This window comes from Alligator sinensis, unplaced genomic scaffold, assembly GCF_000455745.1.
Source record: "Alligator sinensis unplaced genomic scaffold, ASM45574v1 scaffold570_1, whole genome shotgun sequence".
Classification (NCBI taxonomy): domain Eukaryota; kingdom Metazoa; phylum Chordata; order Crocodylia; family Alligatoridae; genus Alligator; species Alligator sinensis.
In genome coordinates, this window is record NW_005841997.1 from 855,610 (window position 1) to 881,754 (window position 26,145).

Here is a 26,145-nt window from a genome sequence, read left to right on the forward strand (position 1 = left end):
TGTCTTGGCTCAGTCAGTCACAGCTTGAGCTAGTTAACGGGGGGAGGATGCTGCACACGCTCCTGCCTGGCCTGCCGTTTTCGTCTGGCAACGTGGAGCCCGGCCATTGCCAGTCCTGGCTGCGGCTGGGGGGGGGGGAGGGGGGGGCGGGGCCTCGGCGAACCGCAGCATGGAATGGAGACATTCACTGTAGCACCACGAAGTGAAACAGGAAAAGAAAAGGAAAAAAAAAAAAAAATGCAAAAAGAAAACAAAGCAACCCAAAAGCCCCAGAGCGAGCGAGTGAGCGACGCTCGGAGCCCCGTCAACGGACGTGCGCCCCTGAACAAAAAGAGCTAAAAATCCTTGTGAAACTCTGGGCTCAGGGGCTTCTTCAAGAGCCAGCGGCAAGAGGAAGCGCCACGCTGGCTGCAGCCTACGTCAGCGGGGGGTTCAGCTTTAGGACCTTTGGCGGGAGGGAAGTCATGGAAGGCAGGATAAAATACCTAGGAGTGAATCTTGCACTGGTGTCCTTGGCCCTGCGAAAGCCTTCTCTGAGGAAATGGTGGGAGGCAGAGGCTTTGCTGCCCTCCCTGAAGGCTATTTTGAGGGACGTTTTCGGGGGACGGGGGTTGGCAAGGGCAAGCGGGGAGAAGAATTCAATGCATTTTTAACGTGGAAATGCTAAAGACACTTAGAAAGGGCGCATCTCAGCACAACAACAACAAAAAAGGATCCTTTCTCCCCATGGGTGCCCCATGACACTCAAGTGAGAGTCCAAGAGCTGAAAAGACAATGGCACTAGTACCACCGGGTGGTGTGAGGAGGGGAGGGTGGCTGGGTGGGCAAGGAGCCAGGATGGGGGCACGCGTGTTCCCTGTAACATGACACCAGGCCAAGGCTCAGCATGGTTTGGTTTGTATTGCATGGAGCCTGGATTCCAGTTTCCTCAGTTCATTCAAATGACCCAAAAGACTTCCTATGGACTAGTCTACCTTAACAGAAAAAACCCTATAGGAAATGAAGCTTATATTTCTTTGTTTTAGTTGAACATGCTCGCTTTAAAAAAATTTTTTTTTACTTTTTTTTTCTTCTTTTTTTGGTCTAAACTTAAAAAAATGGTTTGCTTTTCCCCACCCCCACCCCCCCACAAAACAAAAAAAAAAAGAAAAAAAAAAAAAGACAAACGCAGGGTTTGGCAAACCCCACAGATAAAGGACAATGGTTCTGAGCAAAAAAAAATTAAAATAAAACAAACACAAGTGTAAACCTTACTCAATTCAGAAGGGATGATTCTACTGGCTGTCAATTTTTACCACCACAGTCACAGGAGGCTTGAAATAAGCCATAGCTTTCCACAAGGTCATGCCAACAAAGTCAAGGGGCCAAGAATCGGTGGGCTAAGCTCTCTGTCTTCTCTCCTAAACCAATAGCAGCTGTTGGCTGTGATGTTTTATGCAGATGTTGCATGAACATTTTGTTCCTTAATTTTTTTTTTTTTCATTTTTCTGTCTGTGTGTGTGTGTGTGTTACATTTGCTAAAAGTGAGGATATGAAACACTTTGGTTTGGGTTTTTTCCCCTCCCCCTTTCCCTTACCTTATTGCACTCTGGATTCTAGTAAGTTATAGGCTGCTCCACCCTCACCTTCTGTCCTGCCAGGTGTTTACGCATTGACCCAGATGTGCTGGGGGAGTGGAGGGGTCTTTTTTTTCCCCATAGCATCCAGATTCAATGAACAAAGCCAGAAAGGGCCCAAAAGCTTTAAGAAGTTTCCTTTTTTTTTTTTTTTAAATCTAAAAGTGACTACAGAAAACCCAGAAACATGGCATGAGAGCCATCCTAAGCATTCGGTGGGGCCTCCGGTTTAATACTTTTCTTTGTCTTTGGCCGAGCTCTGCTTTTACATTTTCCTAGCTGACTTTTGATGGAGGACGGGGTGGTAAAAATCCCTTAACTTTAATTTAGCATCTACTTTATACATTTACTTACAATAAGAGGAAAAAAAAAGCCTAATCTTTCACTAACCATCTTATTGTTCTCATGAATTCAAGAGGTAGCAAAGGTAACGGGCCTGTCCATACAGACTCGCTCTTTAGTGAGGGAGGAAAGCTAAAAACATACACACGCACAAAAAATAAAATAAAAAAAATAATAAAAAAGTACCTAAGGAACTTGTAGCAAGTCCAGCCTACATCAAACCCCCTCCCCACCCACCCCCCCGAGTTAACCTCAGACCTTCCAGTTCAAACATTCACATAAACGTTACAATGGTTTTTCCTTTAATAAAACAAGTACCTCTAAGCAAAGAATATTCATACGAAACTACTAGAAAAGTAAAGACGACCCCCTGCTCACTGAAAGAAATTCCCAGGGCCATCCAAATCCCTGTTCAGTCATGGGTAAGGCTGAAGAGGTGTATGCTTGGGGAGGGACGGGGACAGGGGATGGCATGTGGTTGAGCATGCCGAGGTTAAGGATTGAACCCAAAAAGAAACAGGAAGTGTTGCCATCTCCTTAACTGAGACACTTGACTTGGCACACACCTAGGTAGGCTGCTTTTGCCATCGCTAGCCCATGGGATAAGACGACAGCTCCCACCACCATCACGGCTTCCCACAGAATGTAAAGGGGCCGCCAGCCCTGTTACAGTCAGTCCACAGCCACAGCTTCTGCACAGGTTGTACCAGAGGCAAATGCTACAGCGGTTTGTAGCCACTTGGGCTACAACAAAGACTACACATTTATTTCTTTCAGTGGCAAGAAATGCCCTTATTGAGCCTGGTTATTAACAAAACGGTCACAGAAAAGGAAAAGAGACGGTAGCCAGTGGATGACAGTTTCCACTGGCAGCCCTTGTCTGGGCAAGAAATAACACTGGGTTTAAGGGCTGTGAAGCACTGCAGAAGTGCAAAGAGAGGGCTGGGAGAGCCTGTTTCATCAGCACCGATCCAACTTCTCTCCAGGTGATGAAATCTCTCTCCATCCAAGGAGGAGGAGACCCCTCTCCTCTTACCTCGCTGGAGTCAACAGAGCAACACCCACCAAATAAGAGGCATTTCTTACCAGACCACTGACATTCAGGAAAAGTGGAAGGGGGAAGGGCTGCTCTGCAAGTAGCATCAGCTCTGCTGTGGACCTCGTTTCTTTTTTAAAAAATATTAAAGCTACGTTTATTGAGGCCGCCCGTGACTGAACAGAGGAGGGGAGTTGCCCTTTTTAAGCAGCAAGTCTACAGAAAGGTAAATCACTGCGGATGGGCTCGAAGCTCATTCTGGAGTCTTTGGCTTATGTGGGAGAGGTATGCATTCGCAGGTGGCTGATCAGATTGCGCTGCTGGGTGAACTTCCCACCACACAGTTGACATTCGTAGGGTTTTTCTCCTGAGTGGACACGCATATGCTCTGTCAGTCGGTACTGCCGGGTAAAGCGCATCCCGCATTCCTCACAAGCAAAGGGCTTGAGCCCTAAGTGGCTGCGCATGTGTCGTGTCATGGTGCCCCGCTGTGTGAACATTTTGCCGCAGATGTTGCAAGGGAAGGGCCGCGTCAGCCAGTGAGTCTTCTCATGCTGTCGCAGAGTGGCTGGATCCTTGTAGCTCTTCTCACACACCGAACACTTAAAGGGTCGGGACTCTGCGCCGTAGGGCTGGTTGGGGTTGGACAAATCCTCAGCCTCCTCCTTGCCGCCGTACGTGCCTTCCTCCTTGATGTAAAGGTCTTCCTCAGTGTGCGTCTCCACATGGGCGTTGAGCTGCTCAGAGCTGGGGAAGCCCTTTCCACAGGGGATGCAGACATACAGGTTGTCACCATAGGCAACCGGCTCAAACCCTTCCTGCCGGTAGATGTAGTTGGCACTCGTGTGCCCACCGCTCTCGCTCTCGCTCTGGCAGCTGTCGTCGCTGTTCTCCTTGCCGTTCTCCACCTCCTCTTTACACTGGAATGGTAGCTCTGGGCCGTAGGCACCACCCAGGCTCCGCTCTGCTGACTTGGACAAGGGACCCATCAGGATGCCATTGGGCAGCCCGTCCCCCTCCTCTCGGTCTTTGCCCCCATCCTTGCGGTCGAAGGTGTTGTCTCTCTTGATCCACTCCTTCTTGCGAGCCGAGTGCCTGAGGCTCTTGCGCTGGCCACTCTCCGACAAGGAGTGGCTCTCCTCGCCCACATCCATGTCTATGGGTTCGCTGCTGTCTGCTGTGCTCTGGGGGACTCCGACTGCAGACTCGTCGAATGATGAGGCACTGTTGGCTGCGGGGGCTGAGGCAGATTGGGGAGAGCCATGCTGGCTTTCGCTGTGCTGCATGTCATCCTGGGAGGCTGCGGCAGGTAGCGACGGGCTTTTTTTGGACAGATCGAGGCCTAGCTCCTGGTCGCCGGTGCTCCCATTTGCACTGCCACTGCTGCCGCTACCGTTCTTGCTGGCTCCCCTGCTTAAGGAGTGAGAGTTTTCTTGGTTGGAGCTGCTAATGAAGACCTCATCATCAGAGACCTTTCCCTTTGACAGCTCCTTTGAGTGCGAGCCCTTCATCCCCTCAGTCGACCCTGAATAACGAGTTTGGATGACCGATGCCGTGGAAAGTCTCTGGCTCCTGGCAGGTCTTCCAACACCGAGGCCGCCGGCCCTGCCAGCGAAAGATTTCCCGTTCCGCTTCAGCTTCTTTCTGCAGAGAGCTGCCAGGTCGTGCAGTTGGAGGTAGCTTGCTGCGGTGAGGAGAGCATTAAAGTTCTGTTCACCGGGCTGGTCAGTCGTTAAGAGCTTCCCAGTATAAATAAAGTCCAAGATCTGTCGGAACACAGTGGGGTTCACCATGTCCGTGTCTAAGTTAATTAGGTTGTCATGCAGGACGAGGGATTTGAAGTACATGCTGCTGGCTGCCAGGATGTTCTTGTGGGCACGAAACAGGGCATTTTCTACCACTATGATCACGTCACAGAGGAAACCTTTGGCTCGTTGCTGATTCAGCTGCAGTAGCAGTTGTTTGGCATGATTTGGCAGTTCCATCTCCACCTTCTCTTCCTTTCACCTTCGCTTTACCACCTGCAAAACAGAAGAACAGGTGCTGTGAGCCCACTGGTTCTGCTTGGACCCGCCTATATTTAGCATTTGTGTTTGACACTGACTTAGGCACTCCAGACCTGAAAATTGGGCTCCTGAAAAGGAGACACAGAAGAACATTTTGCATGCAAAATCCTCAGGAGTCTTTAAAGAAACCAAGGCCAAAGCCCCAACATGCTGGAAGTCCCTGCCTCAAGGAGCCAAAGAAGGGAAGCCCCAGCTAGCTTGAGGCTTGACAGCTAAAAGCATTCAAGTAACAGCAGCATCACTGCTGTAACATGTAGGTTCTTTTTGAACTCTTAATCTTACAAAACAAAACTGCTCTGGGGTAAAAGCATTATTCGCAGGGCTTAATTCCATCTAAAATGCAATTTAGTAGCACTGAGGCATGAAAGGGAGAAACTTTATACTCTTAACAAAATAAAATAGTGTCAGGTTTGAAAATTGGCTCCTGTTCAAGTTCACATCCTGATCACTGAGGTCAACAAGGAAAAGACCAGGCTTCCTAACTAGGAATGCTCTTGGACAATGAAGACCTAAGTATTGTTATCAATTCTTAAAACAGCTCATCTTGAAGTAGTGTCCTTGTTTCAAAAATAAAGCAAAGAAGATGAAACATGGACATATTTTAGGGTTTTGTTTAAATTAATAATAATTAAAAATAAATAATAATATCTAGTGCCTCATTTCATGCTGCTGCATCCTTTCACAGGACGTACCCCTAACAACATGAGAGAGACGTATATCAACTCCATCTATATGGATAGATTGCACATAGATAGATAGATACTCATGAGTGTGAACTGTCAAGAGATCCAGTGATTTTCCAAGCACCATTAGACATGCCTGGCAGGCACAGCATGAGACTGTGCTACATTTGTGGATTTCCTGGACACTGTGATGCCCACAATAGATTAGGGACCCTATGTATTCACATCTCTAGTGTTTTTCATAATATGTTATCTGGTTTCACACTCTCAAAATCCAGCCCTAGGCCTCAGGAAACAAACCCAATCTGCTGACATACAAAGAAGTACAGGTGTGTCTTCTTCGGCCAAAAATTTGACATTCTTCTTATTAAACAAAACGGTTACTGAAGTTCAGCAGTACCTAACACATACCACGACACACACTAGTCCACAGTTAGTCTGCAGAATATCTACCATTTTCTCCCTCTGGTCATAGACTCAAGAATCGGTTCCAATTCACTTTTAATTAGGAGTAAAACCACTAGTGTTTTCAGCTCTGATTATACTGAAACTCAATCAGTGGACTTCAGCAAAAGAACTGGCCTCCAAAACTGGCTGTAAGTGAGATGCAAAGGAAGAAAGAATTGAGCTGGAGGCCATAAAATCCCACAGCGGTTCTTTTGGACAGATCTGCCAGGTTGGTCATTCTTTTTACCACCTCTGTTACTTGGGCCTATGCTACACACAATAAAAACAAGTACAAAACTATGTTGGTTAATGAAATGGCTTCATCCCAATATGGTTAAAATCAAAGCAAACCTCATGTGGACTCAATTATAGTAGTGTTAGGTGCTTTGTGTCATAGTGACGTATTCCCCGCAAATTTATAATAGGAAATTTTAACAATAACCACTTTTACAATGGTGCAACTGGTCCACACCAGAATCATTTAAAAGTTAAATGACTGTTTAACTATACTAGTTTCAAACACACAGTTCAAGTTGTCCAGGAACTGCATGCAGATCTGCCACTGAAGTTTTGATGGAAATAAAAGGGAGAGAGAAGAGGTGGCACCTTCAGAGCTTGCTCATGTACTGACTGCTCCAGCAGAGAACTTGGACACATTCTTCCTCCCATGCAATCCAGAATTGCAAAGAGAATTTCTCCTCAGTTTGCTTTCACTAGGACTCGTTCATGCTACTGCCTGCTGCTTTTCTCTCCCACTCTGGGTCCAGTGGATGTACGTGTTTTGTCCTATTATTCAAAGGGATTTCTCCTAGGAAACAGATCTAGAGCACGGTAACGCTCTCGTAGCAGTGAGGAGGTTAATTTTCTCTTTTAAGCTCAGTAAGCTAGTTAACAGTTAATGTTTTTACTGCCTGCGCTTCCCATTACTACACTGAGTCCCATCAGCTTTCAAATGATGAGGCATTAGATCTGAATTATTATCCCTCTGGGTCAAGTCTTGTGTACTCAGGGAAAAAAAGAAATACTAAATGATGTTGTCAATACTGAGGCTTGAAAAATCCACTCTTCTACAAGTCAGTGATGAATGGTAAGATTTCCCTAGCAAGGGTGGCGGTGGTCCTACACCATTAATTTCTGCGCCATGTAAGTTTTCAATGAATAAAGTTTCTAGTCCTTATGATTGTGAGGAAAACCTACCAGTTATAAGCCACACAGCTATTTCTCCTCGAGTCTGCTGGCAGGTTGCTCCAGCGCTCCTGCCGCAGTTAGCAGTTTTGTCAAACAATCATTCTACCTCTGGTTAGCATGTTGATCTGCCAACTGTGAGGCCTTTGGTAAAACTTTCTGTGCAAATTCTTTTTATTTGGACCTATGGCATAGTTAAATGGGTACACTCCATTGTTCTCTGCTTTTTCAATAACACGAAGGAGCCAGAGTATATTGGTGAACCTGGCCTCTACCACGCAGGCTAACACTGTTTCCAGGGCTGGATATTTGTTAGAAAAGATGGCAGACAAGGAATACAATACAAGCCTGCACCAAGTACTCATCATCTCTTCTCTTCATCTTCCTCCACCCCCATGTGCAGTGCGTGTCAGACGAATTCGTGCCAGCATCACAAAAACCTGAAGGGACCAGGATCTGTACTGTGACACCGACATGCCCTTTCACAATGTGGACTGTAATTAGTCACACTGGAAAGTCACAGCACACATGCAGCTTGTCTGGTTTTAATAGCTAGTTTCCAGAACTGCCGATTAAGGGGAAGAGACACCAGCACACAGGCACCACATACCCATGTTTATCTAGTCAGTCCAGTAAAATGACTTGCTGCTGGGTCACTGAGATATGTGCACAGAGAAGGGGAGAAACATTACTTACAACATAGCCAAACAGCACCTATCTATAAGTACTCATTGCTCAAGAAGAGCAAAGTACTCAGCTAGTCACATGGTTCTACAAACATGACGCTTGCCCTGCGTGAATATAGCATACCCCCACGCCCCGCTGAGAAGTCTAAGCTATTCTATAAATGAGAGCTGTAGGAAAGAAGGGGCAAAAACCACTCACCTATCCAGGCTAATAAAGAATGTAGATCAGTGAGATGAAACCCAGCTTCTTTTCCAGCGTGTCATTTAGAAAGAGCAATCTGAAAGCCAAGCAGCATGCACCCACTGTGACATGCATGAATTGCAGGCGCTTGTCTGATACCAGGTACTGCAGAGAAAACAGGGCTATGGGAAAGCTCCTTGGTTTTGCTTCCTTCCAAATAAGTTAAGGAAATGGCTGTGCAAGATCCTCTCAAAGTGCCTGGGTTACCCATTTTCCTACTGCAGCACAAAAAAGACAGCTCTACGTGCACCTGTCAGTAATGTGGGGGTGGAGGAATCAGGATTTCAGCTCTGTTACCTTCAAGATCCTCCCTGAAGACTGTAAAACAGGGGTGGGCAAAATGCAGGCCGTGGGCCAGATGCGGCCCACCAAGCCATTCTATCTGGCCCGCGGGGCCCCTAAAAATTTAGAAAATTAATATTTAGCTGCCCCTGGCTGCCTGTTATGCAGCCCTCGATGGCTTGCCAAAACTCAGTAAGCAGCCCTCTGCCCAAAATAATTGCCCACCCCTCCTGTAACAGAAGATACAATCTTCAACCTTGCTGTCCTCTTTAGGTGAGAAGACAACGTGGCATAGGCTGTTTAGTGATTTCTACTTTGGTACCTCAGTGTTCTCAAAGCATCAGAATTCCCGTCAGCATCAGGGATTCTAGGCAGTTCCTTCCATATGGTACTTTTATGTAGGAGCAATGGGAAACAAATGTGTTCTTAGTTACAGGGTTGTAGGTTCCAAAACGAGCGGTCACTTTTCAATTCCAGGCACTAAAATTCAGTAATAGCAACAGCAATGGCATAGTGAACTCCAAAGAGCAAGGCAATACTTGGCCAGGACTATGCACAGAAGCCTTTTGCCGGTAGAACTGCACCAGCACATGACAACACCAAAGCTGTGTTGTTGCTGTTATAACTGCATCGGCATGTAGGGCTTTGCTAGCACAGATACATCAGTGGATCTCACCTCTGACTGACACGGCTGTGCCAGCAAAACCTAGCAGCCCCGACCTGGCTTGTGCAGTGCTGAACAGATCGCCATAAGTCCACTGAATATATTTATTCAGACACTCTAACTCCAAACATCTACTTGTCAGGGATGTACTATGAGACAAGAACAAACCATGTTGCTCATGAGATGGGTGCAGGAATTGTCCTACAACTTCTGAGAAAGGAGAGATCACCTGTAGTCCCCAGATTGCTCCCAAACAGCAGGTATCAGTTTGGATGCAATTAGGAGTATGGGTTAATTCCAAATAAAAGCAATGGGGAACATGACTTTACAACCAAATCTTTGTTACTCATTCATGTCTTTGCAAGGAGAGTGGATCTTCAAGCACTATGTCTCAAGAACTTCCCGAAAAACAACCTGCATTTTGCACAGCACCAACAGGAGCCAAGGTGTGCAACTAGCATTGTATTAGGAATAACTGGAAAGGCTCTTTTCCAGTCTTCTCACCTACAGTCACTGACCCTGCAGCAACAGCAACCCTTGGCTCACACCATTTCCAGAGCTGGGGACCTCCACAAGCTTGTCATGTGCAATAAGGGACAGAAATAAAATGGAGTCTTTCATTTGCCTGTAATGCTCCCTTGGACAGTGAGGTAAAATTCAGAGAGCAGAAGTGTCACACTTCCAAGAGGCTATTCCACATAAAATAAAGCTACACTCACTAGGAGCTGGGAAGGTCTTCAGAAGCAAAGGAACCAAATGACTGAGCAAGCTGGTAATCAATGCATGAGGGGCATGAAGACTGTGCAGAACACAACACATGTTCTAAGAGCTTGGCTGCCTTTAGAAGAAACTTAATCCTCCTTCAGTTTTGCCATCAGGACTCCAGAAAGGAAACTGGTTAAAATTAAGACTGTCATAACGGCAGGAACACATAAGGGCAGGAACAAAAGGAAAAAAAATACTGAACAGGATGAAGTAAAAAAGCCCATTACACATTCAGGTTTATTTAAAAACCTCATGGATAATTAAGTCTCTCCCAAAAAGTAACTGCAAATGAGACCGTAGCGTGTCATCTCTGCAACCTCTGGCAGGAGACACTATTTGAACTTGCTGCTGAGTTTTAGACTGGTGTGTTTTCAAACATTGTGTATATTTTAAATGTAACATCATTGCAAAGAAAAATCCATCAAAAGGCAGGTCTAAGGAATCCCTCATTTAATTTAGAGAGCTCCTGGGTGGGAAGAAGGCTGGGCACTGAGAGACGGAATAGGCAGCCACTCTCAGACAGATCAAATCTAACAGGGGTTGAAAACCATGTATCAAAGCAGCTGCTATAACCGCAAGTATTTTAATAAACAAAAGGAAAAGGTGGTACTGTACTTTGCTTGCGTAGGCACCTATTCTCCCCAGCTGCCATGCTGCACAGCAGTGAATGAGAAAAGGATTTTTCTTCTCTGTACAGGAAGAATCTTCCCTTCAATGGTCTCGAGCTGTAGCAGAGGCCACTTAGATCAGAGAATAGGAGGAACTTCCTGACTGAGGGTGGTCAAACATTGGAACAAGCTACCTAGAGAAGTTGTGGAATCTCCAGCCCAGGAAATTTTGAAGAGCAGGTTGGACAAACACTTGGTTGGGCTGGTTTAAACTGGGATGATCCTGCCTTGAGCAGGGGACTGGACCAGATGACTTTGTGAGATCCCTTCCAGCCCTACTTTCCTACAATCCTACTGCTTTCTCCCTCCACACATTTTCTTGAGCTCCTCTAGCCCTTAACAGACAGAAGAATGTGCTCGGTCTCCCAACTGCCACTGAACCCCTGCAAAGTCCAAGGGTAAATCATTTCACCTCCCCGAGCCTCAGTCTTCCTTTCTGTTTCAGAGGCTGAGAATGCCTACCACTTCCTAAAGTATCTGGTGTAAAAAGAGCCTTGCAAGGGCATCACCACTGTTCTGCAACCCATTTCACACTTTTCCTTGGTGCAGAGAGGCTGTTTACATTGCAGGAACACTGCCAACATGGTTATTTTCCATTTGCGTTTGGGCTGTGCCATGGGCAATGTGGGCTCTTACAGACCAGTGATGCCCCAACAAAGCCCCAAGGAGGGTAACCAAGCACACTCCACGAGGTCAAGAGTGGCAATACTAGCTCTAGCGATCACTGTCATCAGGGACTGTCCCCCCAGCTCCCTCAACACAGGTCAAGTGGGGCTGGAATCAGGGGCACCAGGTACATTTTTCCCATTCTCTCTTTCTTCTGAGAGAGAGAGAGAAAGAGAAGGTGGGGGAAGGAGAGAAGGGTGGGGGGGAAGAGTATCAACCCACTCCAGACAGAGGGGGTCAAACAGCACTGGATGCCGTACCCTCGTTTTCACACATGGAGACTCTCACACGTCATCTCAGAATCTTGCAGGCCAGCAGTGCAAGCTGCAGAGTAGCAGAGGTGGGCAAAGCAGGAGGGAAGTGGCATGCACTGCAGGGAGGACAGGGAGAGAAGGGAGGACTGCGGTACCTCCTCAATCAGTAAGGTCAGCTGTGGGGGAGCTCAAACGGTCTGTGACTGGTCTGCCAAGTTGCAATTAGCGCCATGCAAAACTGTCCTCACAAAGGACAGCATCTCCACTCACTAAAGCAATGCCCCAGAACCACTGCAGAGTTGGGTGCAATTGGCTTTTGACCCCAATAGGCACCATGTTGCCATTTTCTGCTGCAGTTTCTAGATATTCAGTGTTTGGGCAAAATGTACTCAGCAGTGAGGGGTGCCAGGCCTCTCACCCTCAAAAGGGGAGAGGGGGTAAGAAAAATCAAAGCCATCCAAGGTTTCCTCCTGCCCCCTACCCAAATGACACTACATAGAGCCCAATATAGCCACTCCCTTCTCTGATGCATGGCAGATTGTGCAGGAGGGGAGAAAAACTCAAGGGAGCCCTGCATTCTTCACGGCTTTGCTCTAAGGCAAGTACGTGCAGATAATACCACGAGAGCAAAGGGAATCCCAACTAAGGCAAGGCTGCAGCAAAGCAGGGGCACCTTGCTACATCTTGAGACTATGAGCATTAGAATGCAGGTTAACCACTTTGTTGCCGCTTACCATGCCAGGTACATTGGGCTAAAGGCACCTCCATCCAGTGCTGCCCGACGTGCCAGGTACATCCCATGATGTTCCATTGAAATCACAACAGGCCATCAATAGAACGTGGCTGCACAGATGCTGAATGAAGAACCAGCAGGGACGCTGTTAAATGCAATTAAAAAACTGCCATCAAAATTGAAACGTACATTTTAAACGGCTGCCTAATTCAAAAGGGAACTGCTTCTAGGGATAACCCCCCTCAGGCCGCTGAGCTGCCCGGAGCAGGGGCAGCCAAAAGTCCTGGGGAACCCCTTGTAAACCTCCTGGGCCATCTTCCCTGGCAGTCTCCTTTGACAGCAATCCAAGAAATCTGCAGGCACAAGCCAGAGCGTCGGATGGGAACAAAACCCCCCATCAGAATCCTGAGCCCAGCTTTGTACAGCCCGCAGGCAGAGACCTAGCAATTAATGACTGCTGGGAAGGGCAGTGCTTCTACGTAGGTAAAAGCTTCATGCTGCAGCCTTCAGAGTCCCACCTTCTGCACAAACCTTTGTGCATGGCCATTGAGGAAGCCCTATTAAAAGCTACCACAGCCTCCCACCCATCTTCCCCCTGAAATCCTTCTACCATAGAGATGCCATGGCCTTAAGCCAGCCCCGTTTCCTGTGGGTTACATACATGTATGGGAGGGGGAGGGCTGGGGGTTTGGGAAAACCAGTTGTAATGGAGCTGTACTGGCTCCTAAGGACTCTCCCCATTCCTCAGTGACAGACGGTTAAGTAGATCCGTGGTGAATTAGTGTGGCACAAGCATCATGACACCAAACAGTGCTGTGTATTAAACATGTAATTCCACCCGGCCCTGCCCCACAGAAAAAGTCTGCTCTCTCCCCATCTTAAGCCAATGTTACACAGATGCTCCAGGCTTGTCAAACCTAGCGTCTCCCCTTCAACATGCAGCCTCCTCCCTTGGGAATCACCATAATCAACTAAGGAAGGATTACTGAGGAGGATAATCCTGCAGATGAGATGTTAAATACAGGTCCCTTTCGAGGACTGTTTGGAAAAAAGATTGCTGCTCCTTGTGAAATCATGTAAGGAATTAGAACAAAAAAGGGTTTGCTTCCAACTGGAGGGGAGCCCACAAGGCACTTCTGATGCTGTGAAAATGATCAGTCACTGTCAGATCAACACAATTATACAATGAGGAGCCTGGGGTACAAGGCAAGGTTGTGGCAAAGCGCTGTTCCCTCCCCACCAGCCATCGTGGGCTGAACTCTCTCTCTCGTAGCATCCCCTCCCCCTCTGGCTCCCCACCGGGGACCCAACCAGTGATCCAACGTGGGGTGTGACGGAGGACAAGGTAAAACTCAGGGAAACAGGATGGTAAGAAACTGCCCACAGGGCATTTGTCTTTGGGCCCACACCCACAAGCTATGTCCAGTGCATAGTTCAAAGGGTTGGTTGATATTTCACCATCTTCTCGGCAAAAGGAGAACCTGCAAGCTGCACAGCCTGTTCGAGAGGAAATAAAACCCCCACAACTGCATAGCATCACAAGGACTGGGGACAATGCGGTTCTGTTCCCTCCTTACCAAGCAAAACATTTGCATAACTCTAGTCCCTTTTGCCTGCTCTGTGTGTGTTCATCTGGCAAGAGAGTTAAAGATCTTCTGAACATTTTCAAGCTAAAGTTTAAAAGAGTCTGATCCCAGTCACCATTTCATCCTCCCCTCATCCCGCCCCAAAAAAGCAAAACAACACGTTCCCATGAATCAATTCCTTTAAAGGGAATTGATAATAAATGAGGACAGTGAACCTGCAGCTCTGCACTTCCTTCTCGAAGATGAGACAGAACCACAGAGGGACGGTTCTTCAGGGTGCCTGGACATCTGCTAGCTCCTGGGTTCAAGCCCAAAAAACACAGAGTGAGCAGAACCACTCCCCACCTGGATTTTCACAGTTTGGTAACTGAATCCCTTCCAGGCTGAACTAATAGGCCTTTTGTATTGGGGCTGGCCTGTTTTGACTGCTGTAGGCTAAAGATTTAAATCTTGTAAATAGAATAAAGAGGTGAAATTTAAGCATGTGCTTTCTTACTGACCCCATCTCAGCTGAGCCAAGAACAGCGTTTCCTTCAACCGGTTTAAACAGATCGCTGCCAGCTCGAACAGGCCAAACCAGACTGCTAGTTTAGGCACAAGGGTTCAAGCCTGAGTGAGCTGGAGCCCCTCTGTCTCTCTCCCTAATAAACTAAAATCCAGGCAGTGGATCTTGCACATCAGACTGTCTGCATATGCCAATGTCCTAACTCTGCAAAACATCTGGCAGCACCCAGGTTGCAAGGGATATCAAAGGGTGCGTGAAAGTATTTCTAGACTCAGAGGCAGCAACTCCAATGCCAATTTACACACAGATTACAGCAATTTGCTCCTAGCCGCTGGGAAGGGAGTAGCTCTTCCCCATGGTTTCTGTTGTAGAAGGAAAAAGCAGGCAATACAGACAATTCAGAACTGCTTACACAAAGAACTTGCCCACTGACACAGCACCCACTTCCCACTAAAGCCAAGTCTCCTACCAGGTTCCCTTCTTGCCGCTGCACAACTCTTATACTGAACGCCTTTGGTTCTGCTGCCCACATAATTGAGCTTTCCACTTTCCAAACCCTTCCAGCGGGAAAAGAAGGATGCTGGGGAAGGGTTCTCCGAACGGCGGGGTTGCAAAATCAAGTGGCGGTGAAACCCTAACAGTATCTGCAGGGCACGGAGAACCCTTAGGACACAGTAGTACGGTGAAACCAAAAATCACTGCCACAGATACTAGGTGTTCTTGCAGCCTATGGCAGGGGACTGACCAAGCCCACCCAAACATCACACAGCAGGCAAACCCAGCATTCGTCTGAGACAGCTACACCCAGAAGCAGGGCTCACCATGGGCCACACCTGACACACCCACCTGCTGGGTCCCTTTGGCATGCAAAATTCATCTAGCTTTTGAAAGGTAATGAACTGTGGATCCAGGATACCTAGATAAAGGATTTGCACTTGAGGATAAAACAGAGTTCCCTATTAGGATTTTTTAAGGGCTAATGCATGGCTTGGAGAGAGGAAAGGCTGCTGAACCTAGGGTGTGGCACCAGATTGGAGCTGTTGCACAGATCAAGTGAACCAGTCAAAACTGCCCTCACCAACCCCACCAGCTCCATGCCATGGTTCACCTTGGTGTAGAGCAATGTTTCTCAACCTGAGGGTGGTGACTCAAAAGTGGGTCACAAGAATACATAAAAGGGTCAAAAACAAACTTAAAAAAATGGATCAACAAACTTTAAAAATGGATTCTCCTATAAAAGAGAAAAATGTGGGAAACCAGGGCTTTTCCCTTGCAGGCGGGCAGAGTTCCTGCCTGCGAGGGGCTGCTTGGGGCCCCCCATGCTCTCCCCCCTTGCCCTGCACATTGGGGGCCTGGGGGTGAGCGGTAGTGGGTTGGGAGTGAGAGGCACTGGGTCGGGACTGGCCGTCAATGTTTACAAATGGGTCCTCATACGGAAAAGGTTGAGAACGCTGGTGTAGATGGCATATAGCAGCTCTGTGCCTACCTGGACCAGTGGCCCACAAGAGGCAAAGAAGTCCAAGAGACTCTTTGCCCTCTGGTGGGCATGTAGTTTCAATGTGCTATGCTGGTATCTCAGAGATACAAGAATAAGCGCAACACCTCCTCAGCTTAAAAGGCTAAAGCTGAAATCTAAAATCTTGAGACAAACGCACACGTTTCCCCTCGAATAATACTCCTAGGTACAGGATCGGCAAGAATAGCATCGAATGTGGAGGCCAGCGAGTGCAGTACCAGCAGCAGCAGGAGCAGCCGGCCTGCCCAACCATTGCTGGATCACACAAATCAGTGACTGGGCTCTGCTGCCATGAACTTTCAACCAAGAAAGCTACATTCTTTGACACCAGCAATCCAGCCCCAAGCCCCTCCCCACACCATCTGCCCTTTCCAACAAACGCTGAAGGAAAACACAGCAATTTCCATAGAATTCAAGACAATGGGCAGCAGTGAATCCAAGCACCCTTTTAAAGACAGGCAGATGGAAACAGGGCTGCAGATGAAGTCAGAGATATAGTCCGATTAGGAATATGAACCAGTACAGGTGCATTTCCCAAATCATACAAAGATTAACGGTCCTTGCTCAGTATTAAGTCTTACCCAATCTGCAAGCAGGAATTGCAAGCAAAATGGCTCTGAATGCTCGGCTGTTCTAGTTTAAAGTTACATCTCTCAGCGAATCGCACATATGCATGTACCTCCTGCAGTGACAGGAAACGAACAGGTAGCCAGATGCAGGAAAGGGGCAAACCTTATCACTATGTGAAGAGAGGTAGTCTAAGAGATTTTTAGCCAATCTGGCTACATAGTATTTAATTGTCAAGGGATGAAAAGGAAGGTCATTTTGTATCCTTGCCCTACAGTGGGTGGGTAGAAATGCCCTATCAGAGCTTTCCAGGCTGTGTACCCTATCTCAGCAATCCCATCTCCTCTATCACTTACATTGTTGAAAACTCTCATGGAGCATTCACTACATGTCTAAAAGAGTCAACAAGGGCTCAGAGGACTAGGAGAATAGGGAAGGATTTGGAGAAAGGTTCTCCTAAGGATCCTGTTTGTTTCCTTCCTAGAAGCCCCTGGGTTCAGCAACGTTTCTGGCAGTGTCAGAGTGTGGACCTACGAGCAGGAGAACATGACACCAGTGCAGGGACTGCATTACAATTCTGTACTGAGGCAGCAATGGGATCATTAGGGAACCTGGCTTCATAGTAAAAACTTGGACAAAAGACATCATTCACTACTACAGCATAAATACTGGAGAATGCAGAAGCTCTTGTCATAGAAAGAAACAAAATTTTGCTATGTCACTTCTGCAATTTTTCCTTTGACCTAAAAGTCATTGTACTACCTCATCAGTAGCTGTACGTTTTTGCGCTCTGTATCTCCATAGCAAAATATGAATTTGATGCCTTTGCTGCTGATGTTAATTAGAACATTCTTTCCAAACATCATGTGTACTACACACATGCAAGAGTCTGAGCCAACCACTAGCCACGTACTCAGCTCCCACTAGCTTTCAACAGCTCAAAGGCGCTCCAACTTCCAAGTGAACGACTTTGCCTTGGAAAGTGAAAGAAAGAATTGTCTTCAACTTCTTCCTACAAGGTTCTTGTCCACAGTATCTTTCAAACCAACTGCTGTCGGAGGATATGGTCCTGGCTGCACCCAAACCCAAGCATTTGATGTAGCTCTGGTCAGGCATTCTTCTCCTGATGCTCTGCCCCCCACCCCTCCAAATTCTCCTTAAATGGCCATTTGCAACAGCCATCAAAGTGTCAGCCAAGGTCAGGATGATAGAAACAAGAGGAGGATGCCAGAGAGCCATTCAGAAAGGAAATGTCAGATTTAGGTTTAAAAAAAAAAAAAAAAAAGGAGTGTGGTTGCAAGATTAACACCAAGAGGTGACAAGAAAACATCCATATCTCACCCAAAGGGGTAAAATCAAAAGAAACTGGAAGAGTGAGGTGACATTCGTGTGAAAACATGTGGACTGATCCTCAAACAAGATCATGCTTCACACCCTTGTCCTCTCTTTCGCTCCATATTAAATTTTTACTCACTTTTGAAAAGTCTTCATAATTCTACTCTTGTCTCCAGACCCACCACTGCTTCCTCTTATCCCCTGGAACTGTAGAAGCTGCTCATGTGTCCCTGACTGCTCATTTCGTCCCCCATGTTCATCTAGGACTTTAGACTTTCTTGAATGCCAATGCTTCAAGGAGGTCATTCTACATATACTTCCAAGCAATGCTCTGGCCACTATTAATACGTAACGTTGTACAAAACCAGTGCAGTGGCACATAGGACACATGTATGAACTGTGGAACACCTCGGGTTCTCTCACCAGGTGGCCTGCAACATCAACAGGGATAATGAAAAGCAATGAGTGAGGTCATGTGGTACTGAAAACTTTAGTATCATTTGAAGCAAGAAAAGTCTCAGTCCCACGGTCCCTACATACCAGTACATCACAAGGTTGAGTATCCTCCCACAGTCTCTCAAAACAAAAAATAAATATACACCTTCATCACCAATAAGTTTTGTATTCCTAGAAAATGTAAGGAATGCATTGCCAAAATTTTACTTTGCATTGGGGTCTGCTACCCAAAAGTTTAGCAACCTTGAATTAGATTGTGTTTGCATTTATTGTATCTTTACAATGCTTCTCAAGGCAAGATCTCACTGGCATCTTTTGTGGAGCAGTATATATGCATGCGCAGAACTGTCCTCCCTAAGCATCAATTCTAGTGAATCCACTCAGTGTCTCTTATATGAAACACTGCCAGGAGACAACACAATACTGTAGTAAACTAATACCACTTACAATGTGTTAAAATTGCTGCACCGCTGTTTATTTTATCCAGTTTCTCTCTTCTTCCTATTTATAAAGATCTGCTTGTTGCATCAGAAGTCACCCACTAAAGTACCAGCAGTAAATAGCTGTGGTGGTCAACACAAAAAAGCACTGGGCAAGGGTCTTAAAACTGTTGTTTTAAGAACACAACTCAAAAACATCCTAACTGGGATGGCCAAAGCAAAGTCCCTGAATACAAACAGGCATCTTTTCAAAGAGTCACAAGAAAGAACCAGCACTAATAAAATCATTTATAAATACATGTGTAACTCTGACCTTTTCCTATCAGCCCACAAAATTATAGGATCATCAGAGCAAGGAACACATCTTACTCTGATGAGCAGGGAAGCTAGTTTTTTCTGATTTAAAAAAAAAAAATTGCTAATTTTCAGATTTAAAAAAAGTAACCTAAAATCCACATTTTTCTGTGATTAAAATGAAACACCACTAATATATAGATATCTGCCTAGTGGCATTTCATTTTGATTGTGGAAAAATGTGGATTTTGGATCACTTTTTTAATTTGATAATTGGGATTTTTTTGTTTAATCAGAGAAAACCAGGATCCGTGCTGATGAGCACCGTCTGAGTTTACAGAGAGCACCGTATAAGTGATAGTAAGTCATCATCCCCGAGGTGCTGACATGCTGGCTGTACTGTTCCTCCCTCTGGTCTGTGCTCTCAGCCGTACTGCTGTAGACTCTGCATGTGCTGAGCTGGCTTATTCTAACAAGCAGCTCCGTTTTTATTTTAAAGATGATCTGGAAAATTTCCTCTGCTGGACATCTGCTTGTATTTACACTGTAGAAATTAATGTTTTAACAGGGAGATGATTGTGATGAGGGTGATTAAAAGACTGTGGGAGATCTCTTTTTCCTCAACCTAATACAGCCTAATTTGCCAGCATGCACCTGTGCACCACTAATGATTCATTTACTGAGCATTTGTGTCTGTCTAGGCATTTGCTCCATGCCGAGCACCAGGTCTCCACTTGCCAGTTGCTTCACAGAATCTGGAAAGCCAAATTCTTCATTTATACCACATGAGAACCTGATCTTGAGACAGCAGAACCGGAGTCTACAGCACAGCGAGGGCTTCGCTTCGTTTTCTTTTAGCTGCCCAACTTCCTAGGTGTTTAAACTTTTCACTTCTGCATGTTCTGACTGATATCAAATGCTGCTGAGATTCAAGCATTGCCCAAAAGAGCTCCAAAAGCAACCCTGCAAGATCCCAATTGCCTCAGGGGAGCTATTTTTTTTTCTTTTCCGGGAAAGGCAAGCAAGACATAGGGCCAGCAATTTTTCAATTAAGGCAGGCAAGTCGATTTTGTGCCTGGACTGGTAAGTTTTCATGACCATTTTGTTTGACTGGTTTAAAGCATCTTCTCTGGGTTCCAAAACAATCAGCCCGAAGGCTCTGGGCAACTAGAATCACAATTCCCATGATCACCTGTAGGTTTTTTGTTAATAACCCTAGCTATTTAAGGCACATTAAATAGTTCAGAAGCCATTTTTCTTCAGTTACCACTTGTGCAAACTCCTACTTGAACTGCCTATTCCTTTGCCCATGAAAGAAGTTTTGAAGAGCATAGCAGAATTAATCTCTGCAGTCCTTCAAGCTACTTTACCATTCTCTCTCACATGGGGAGAAGGGAAAATAAAATGCTATTTATAGAGGATAACCTGGGAAGAAACAGTAGGTACTGGAAGAGCAACCAGGAGGAGTAAAGTTGTGACAGTGCTGAATCTAATAAGAAGTGCATGTGGACCAAGTCTTTGTGCCAAAGAAAATGCTGAGAATATGCAGGATGTAAGACCACTTTTAAGCCTTAAGCTTGACTGGCAGGTTTCCTAGACACTCCAATGAGAATTCACTCACGGAGGCATTTTTAAAAACTGCAGCAGAAGTTAAAAAACTAAACGTCTATTTAAAAGACCATTAGATCACTTCCTACAGAGCCGCCCCCCCCCATTTTAAAGGGTTCAGCCAGATGGCCTGAAACTTCAGTTCCATGAACGTAGAGAAGTACTTGATCCCAGCAGGTCAACAGCCGTACAAGGATGGATCCAAATCTGGCCTGGAGAGAGCAGCAGAGACAAAAGCTCCATCAACAACAGCCTTAAGCACCAATGCTGCATCGCAGAGGAAACATTTTGATACAGTTTTGCCATTTCCACCTGAGCCCACCAGCATTACAGCATCCCCAGGCTCCCAAAGGGAGGAAGGAGTGACCTTAGTAAGAAAGTCTTTGGGCTAAAACTTCACTCCTGGCACTGTGCCCTCTTAGACACCTGCAGCCACTATTCAACTGCCTTCAAATTGTAGACCCTTGGCTGAAGAGCATTCAGCCTCATACAAACCGCACCAACGTGGGTGAGATGCTTCTTAAGATTGGTATACCACCATGCACATTCATTGGCTATCTTGTCTGACACATGCCCACAGAAACCAAAGCACAGGGAGCTGGCTATACTAGGGAGGACACCAGTTCTGTTGAACCCTTGGGTAACTGATTTGACTTGATTGACTGGATTCCACTGGTATCCTCCCTCCCTGGTGTAGCCAGTTAAATAGTGCTCCATGTCTTTCAACTTCTGTTGGGCATGTGTCAGGGGCAACAAGACAGCCAGTTCACTAGGTCCCGGCAGAGGCATTAAGTTGAGAGAATCCTTTTTTAAATAAATGGCACAAACCAAGGTCAGCCATTTTTAATAAGTGGGATAGCAACAACATATAGACCATATCCTTTGGGTGGGGGGGAGAGGGTATGTCAATCCTATAACTGCTGCAAAAGATGATGAACATCTCCATTTCTGATGGCTGCGATGCTAAAACTGCTTCCCTACTAATATACTACTCCTGTAGACTTAAGGCAACAAGTATGAGCATAAACCAGAATCCCAGAGTACTTATTTCACACAGTTCTTTCAAACACACTCCTTGCATACTAAGGCTTTCCCAATGGGGTCAACGAGAGCTGTTCCAAGGCACATAATACACGGCCCCTCCTCATCTTACACAAGGGAGAAATCCAACGTGGACACTTTAAAATGATGGTCATTTTAATTTTTCATCAACCTAATTGAATACATCCCAGCTGCGCATCGGAAAAGCTGGCTCAAGCTGCAACACTCTTAATACGCACGTTTGTTTACAAATGGACAAGGTGTTTTGGCACAGCTCCTGCATCTTTGGAACAAGTTGGTTTTGACATGTTGCAAAAGGACTTGAACTTCAAATGGGAAGCAATTAAATGAACGCATCTGAGAACACGAAACAAACACCAGTCTACATTTGTTTTCATTTCCTTATCTTCAGCTGCTGGTCTACCGTTAGCATTTTTATTTTCTGTGTCACTGCAAACTCCCTAACGATTGTACTGTGCCTAGCAAATAGGCTTCCTTCCTCCCCCCTATATTCCTGGTGTTTCTAAAGGGAAGAATTCAATATGGCTCTAATTTCTTTAGCTTGTTCTCTGTGTACCACCACCATGGACAGCCACAGAAATCTGCACCGTGCTAGGAAAAGGTTTACTGGTTGCTTCTGCTCCTGATGTCTCAGAGCCAACAACAGACCATGGACAACATTTGATGGTTGCCTTCCCCAACCCTCACCTCCCAAAAAAGCTCCGATGTTGTTTTAAAAACACACAGTAACAAAATGGTGGAACTGCTGAGGAAGAATGTCTTGCATTGGAAAGCTTGTCTAACTTTATCCCAGCTCCATAGCTGGTCCAATAAAAAGGTATCACCCTAAGAAATCCTTGCCTGTGTGACAATAAAGACAGCTTTATAATTTGGAAGAACATAAGTCTTTCCATTGGATTTGCATGTTTTAGTCTCAGAGGTGCTCCTGACAGTCTCGTACCAGTAGGGCTTTTATACATATCAGATACAAAAATATATCTTATTCCCATTTTTTAACAGAAAACTTGAATAATAAAAGAAAGACATGAGCCCAAACCAAAAACACACCCAAACTTTGGGGAGAAGGAAATCCCAATCTGGATGTTAATGTTACATTTGGAACCATTTGCTGCTAAGAAACAAAACTTAATTCGAAACCCTGGCAATTCAGTGCTGGGATATTTAGAGAGACTCAGATTTCTGGGTCTAAATCCACACAAAGTAGGCTTCCTTCTAGCTCTGCAATCACAAGACAATGCCAAAGGGGGTTGGCATTCTCCTGATGCTTTCTATCTCATGAAAGATAAGCACTTTACATGGGCAAACACCCCAGGCCATCAGGTGATCTTGCCAGCACTCAGCCACAGGAGGCAGAAATAGCTTGCAAGAATTCAGCATTACAGAAATTCAAACCTGAATCCTTAGGCAGCCTTCATGGATCAGCTCTAAGCCAAAGGAAAGGATGTTGGTTCTCCTCCTTTTTAAAATTAATTTTCCTAGAGAGTGGAGAAATTTGTCTTCCCATTAAAAAATGGAAAATTATAGAAGAACTCAGTGATAGGATCCACCTAAAAATAATGTGAATGAAAGACGAAATATATTAGAAGAAAAGCTCCACAAAACCCAAACCCCTTCAAGACGCAGGGTTTGGTCCCCCTGCTGTGCTTACACATTCTGACTCCGCGTTGGAGAGGCTGAATCTGAAGAATCCAGCATAAAAGACCTGGCAAACACTGTGCCTGATAAGAAACAGTTCAGAAAAAAAATAAATCATTATAATTACATTGAGATAATTAGAATATTCACAAAAGTTCCCCTTGGATACAAGTCAGCATGTGGGAGTGAGGGATTAAGATCAAGTATTCACAGCGTTTCCCAGTCAGATGCTGCAATATCAAAGCCTGCATACTAAGGTGTACCGGTGTTTCTTGGAGGGACAACACAATAGCTGACACTGCAAGCCACATAATTTGTACACGTGCATGCCTCTCTCTTGCCTTTCCACGGGGTATGCAGTTTTTTGTTTTTGTTTTGGGGGGGGTCCCCCTATTTGTGATCTAGTTCAGTGCTCATAAAAGTGAAGCATTAACAGCCACGTCCAGGCAAACTCTGTTCCAACTCTGCTCTGACAATGTCTCAAGCTCGAATTAAATGTGAAATTCTCTTTGGCACTGTTCACCCAAATACAGCAAGCCGGAAACACCGGTTCTACCAGGGTCCACAGTCACCAAAAAGAGGGGCAGAGAGGTCCTCTTTTAAATGACAGAAACAGAGAAAAGGTCAGTCTTGGAGTACAGTAAGCATGAGGCCTCTGGAGTCATGAGACTACAGGCCTGAATGTCAGGCAGTCGGTCCGCATTGGAAAATGATAGGACATAACAGAACTACTGCATGAGCTGCCATCCCAGACCCCAGACAGGAATGGTGCCTGTAGGTGCCATAGGTAAGGGAGCATGAGTATGCTGCCTTTGCTTCACAGCTCAGGAAAACAAGCCACAAGAAGCAGTGATGTGCTGAGAGTTGCACTGGAGAGTTCAAGGATCGTCAACGTTCTCCCAGGTGGAAAAGAAATATCTACCTGAGAGGAGAGCTTTGATGATCTTTGAACTCTCCTCTGCCTGACAAAGGGTGTTTGGACCCGAAAGCTTGCAAAGAAATAATTTTTTTTTTTGCTGCTATTTTGTTGGTCTAATAAAAGACGTCACCTTTAGCCCCAGAGCTTTGTCTGCCTCTTCTCTTTAGACCAACATGGCTACAAGCTATATCCCTGAAAGTTGCACTGTGATGCCACGACAGAGACCGACATAAAAATCTCATTTCCCTGAGCCCCAGTCCTGCACCTCCAGTACCCACCAATTCTTCTCGTGGAAGGAACTCGCGCTCTTTCATGCAGAGTTTGGGCCTGCGATCCCTCTCTTTTGTAACCCTGACGAAAGGAGGAAAGAACGGAAATGATGGTGAGGAAATGGAGAGTTGACCAAGGGGGAGCCCCTCAGTGCTATGTGGTGTATGCGGGATGGGAAGCCTGACGGAGAACAGAAGAGTAGCTGTTAAAAGGGCACTGAGCAGCGTGGGCAGAGAGAAGCTGTGCCACCCCCCCACTAGGCGCAGCCTGGGGTCTTCCTACGTCCCTTTGCTCCTGAATGTGTCCTGCCACCCCACTGCAAGCAGTCTCTGTTGACACATCAAGATTCAACCACGGAAGATGCACTTTATTTAACGTAATCGTCTTCCCCTTCAGGTGCTTGCTAAGGGTGTCTGTTGGCCTCCTTTCTTGAAGTGCTGTGACAATGCAGCAGTTTGGGGAGTTCAGAGGTTCTCCCACGTGGCTCCGAGACGCAGCCGAGGCTGGAATTCTCTCCAGGGCCTCTGTGCCTTGCATCAGCAGCATAGGGCATAAAAAGAAAGGCCTTCTGAGATGAAGGCTAATAACTCCAGAGAAGCAGTATTTTTGCCCGGTCTTCCCCAGAACATGCAATGCAAATGCCACCCCAGGAAAATTCAGGTGGACTCCAGGGGCTGCTTCCCTCTTGAGATGATTTCTTCAATTCTGAAGAAACTCATTAGCACCGAGATGGATATTCCCATTTAAATTTCCTGAAATAGGGAGGGCAGGTTCATGCCCATACTTCCATACTCCAGAAGCCCTGGGGAACACTGTGGCGCCTTCCCAAAAGGAACATTTTTTAAACTGCATTTGCTGTCAAATGAGCCACTGGATTGCAGGGAAGTTAAGCAGACTTTACTGCAAACAAGGAATGGCACATTCACACATGGCATTGCTTTCCTTGAAGGTATTTACAGTTTACTTTTTAGTGCTCCTTTAAGTTCAAAGGGCCTACTAAAGCCTATTAAGCCATTGACATCAAACTGGTTACTTAATTATCCTGTTGCAACCTTTAAATTAGCGATTTATAACCCTTTCCCCATAGGTGCCAGTGTCTGTGAGCTATTCAGCAGGGCCTTTGGTAGGGTGGGTTAAAGAAAGGAAAACACAGACTTGTACTTAAGTTAATTAACTTTTTAGAGGGATTCCCTATGGAAGGAAAAAACAAGAGGGAGCTGACCCCACCATTAGGAGCAGGCAGGGTTAAGGAAGCCATATAGCATAGACCCCTACCCCACTGGGGCAAGCAAGGCATCTTGCTGCAGTTCTACAAACAGAACATGCAGCTATGATCAGACTGGTGCCAAAGGCAGTCTGTAGTCAAACCAGCTGTAAGCAGGTACCTGGTCATTCAGACTGGGAAGTCAAAGACACCCAGATATGATGCTAGGACATCACTCCCTTGTGTGTCACTGCCTACAGAAACTGCCATGCCTTAATCACACCAGTCTGCGGGATGCCAGGGTAGGGCAACTTCTGACCTTGATCTGTCCCTATTACAAATATCTGTAGCTATGAAGCACAATGTGGTGGCAAGCAGGAAGGCCAGAGCTCATCTGTTAATTACACCTGCTGA

At 46.0% G+C, this 26,145-nt stretch overlaps 1 protein-coding gene across 7 annotated transcripts in view; it reads right to left on the bottom strand.

The window, feature by feature from the left end:
- Nucleotides 1-2,245: 2,245 nt before the first annotated feature.
- HIC2 (HIC ZBTB transcriptional repressor 2) overlaps nt 2,246-26,145 on the bottom strand; it is a 99,990-nt gene continuing 76,090 nt past the window's right edge. For 4 of the 7 annotated variants that reach the window (XM_025201500.1, XM_025201498.1, XM_025201501.1 and 1 more), the window contains 2 exons: nt 12,336-12,479; nt 2,246-5,015 (listed from right to left, as the gene is read on the bottom strand). In XM_025201500.1, coding sequence (XP_025057285.1) covers nt 3,267-4,979 — 1,713 coding nt within the window. In that variant the 5' untranslated portion in view covers nt 4,980-5,015; nt 12,336-12,479 and the 3' untranslated portion in view covers nt 2,246-3,266. The remainder of the gene's footprint in view (nt 5,016-12,335; nt 12,480-26,145) is intronic. The other 3 variants (XM_006021520.2, XM_014518963.2, XM_025201499.1) reach the window with 1 other exon arrangement.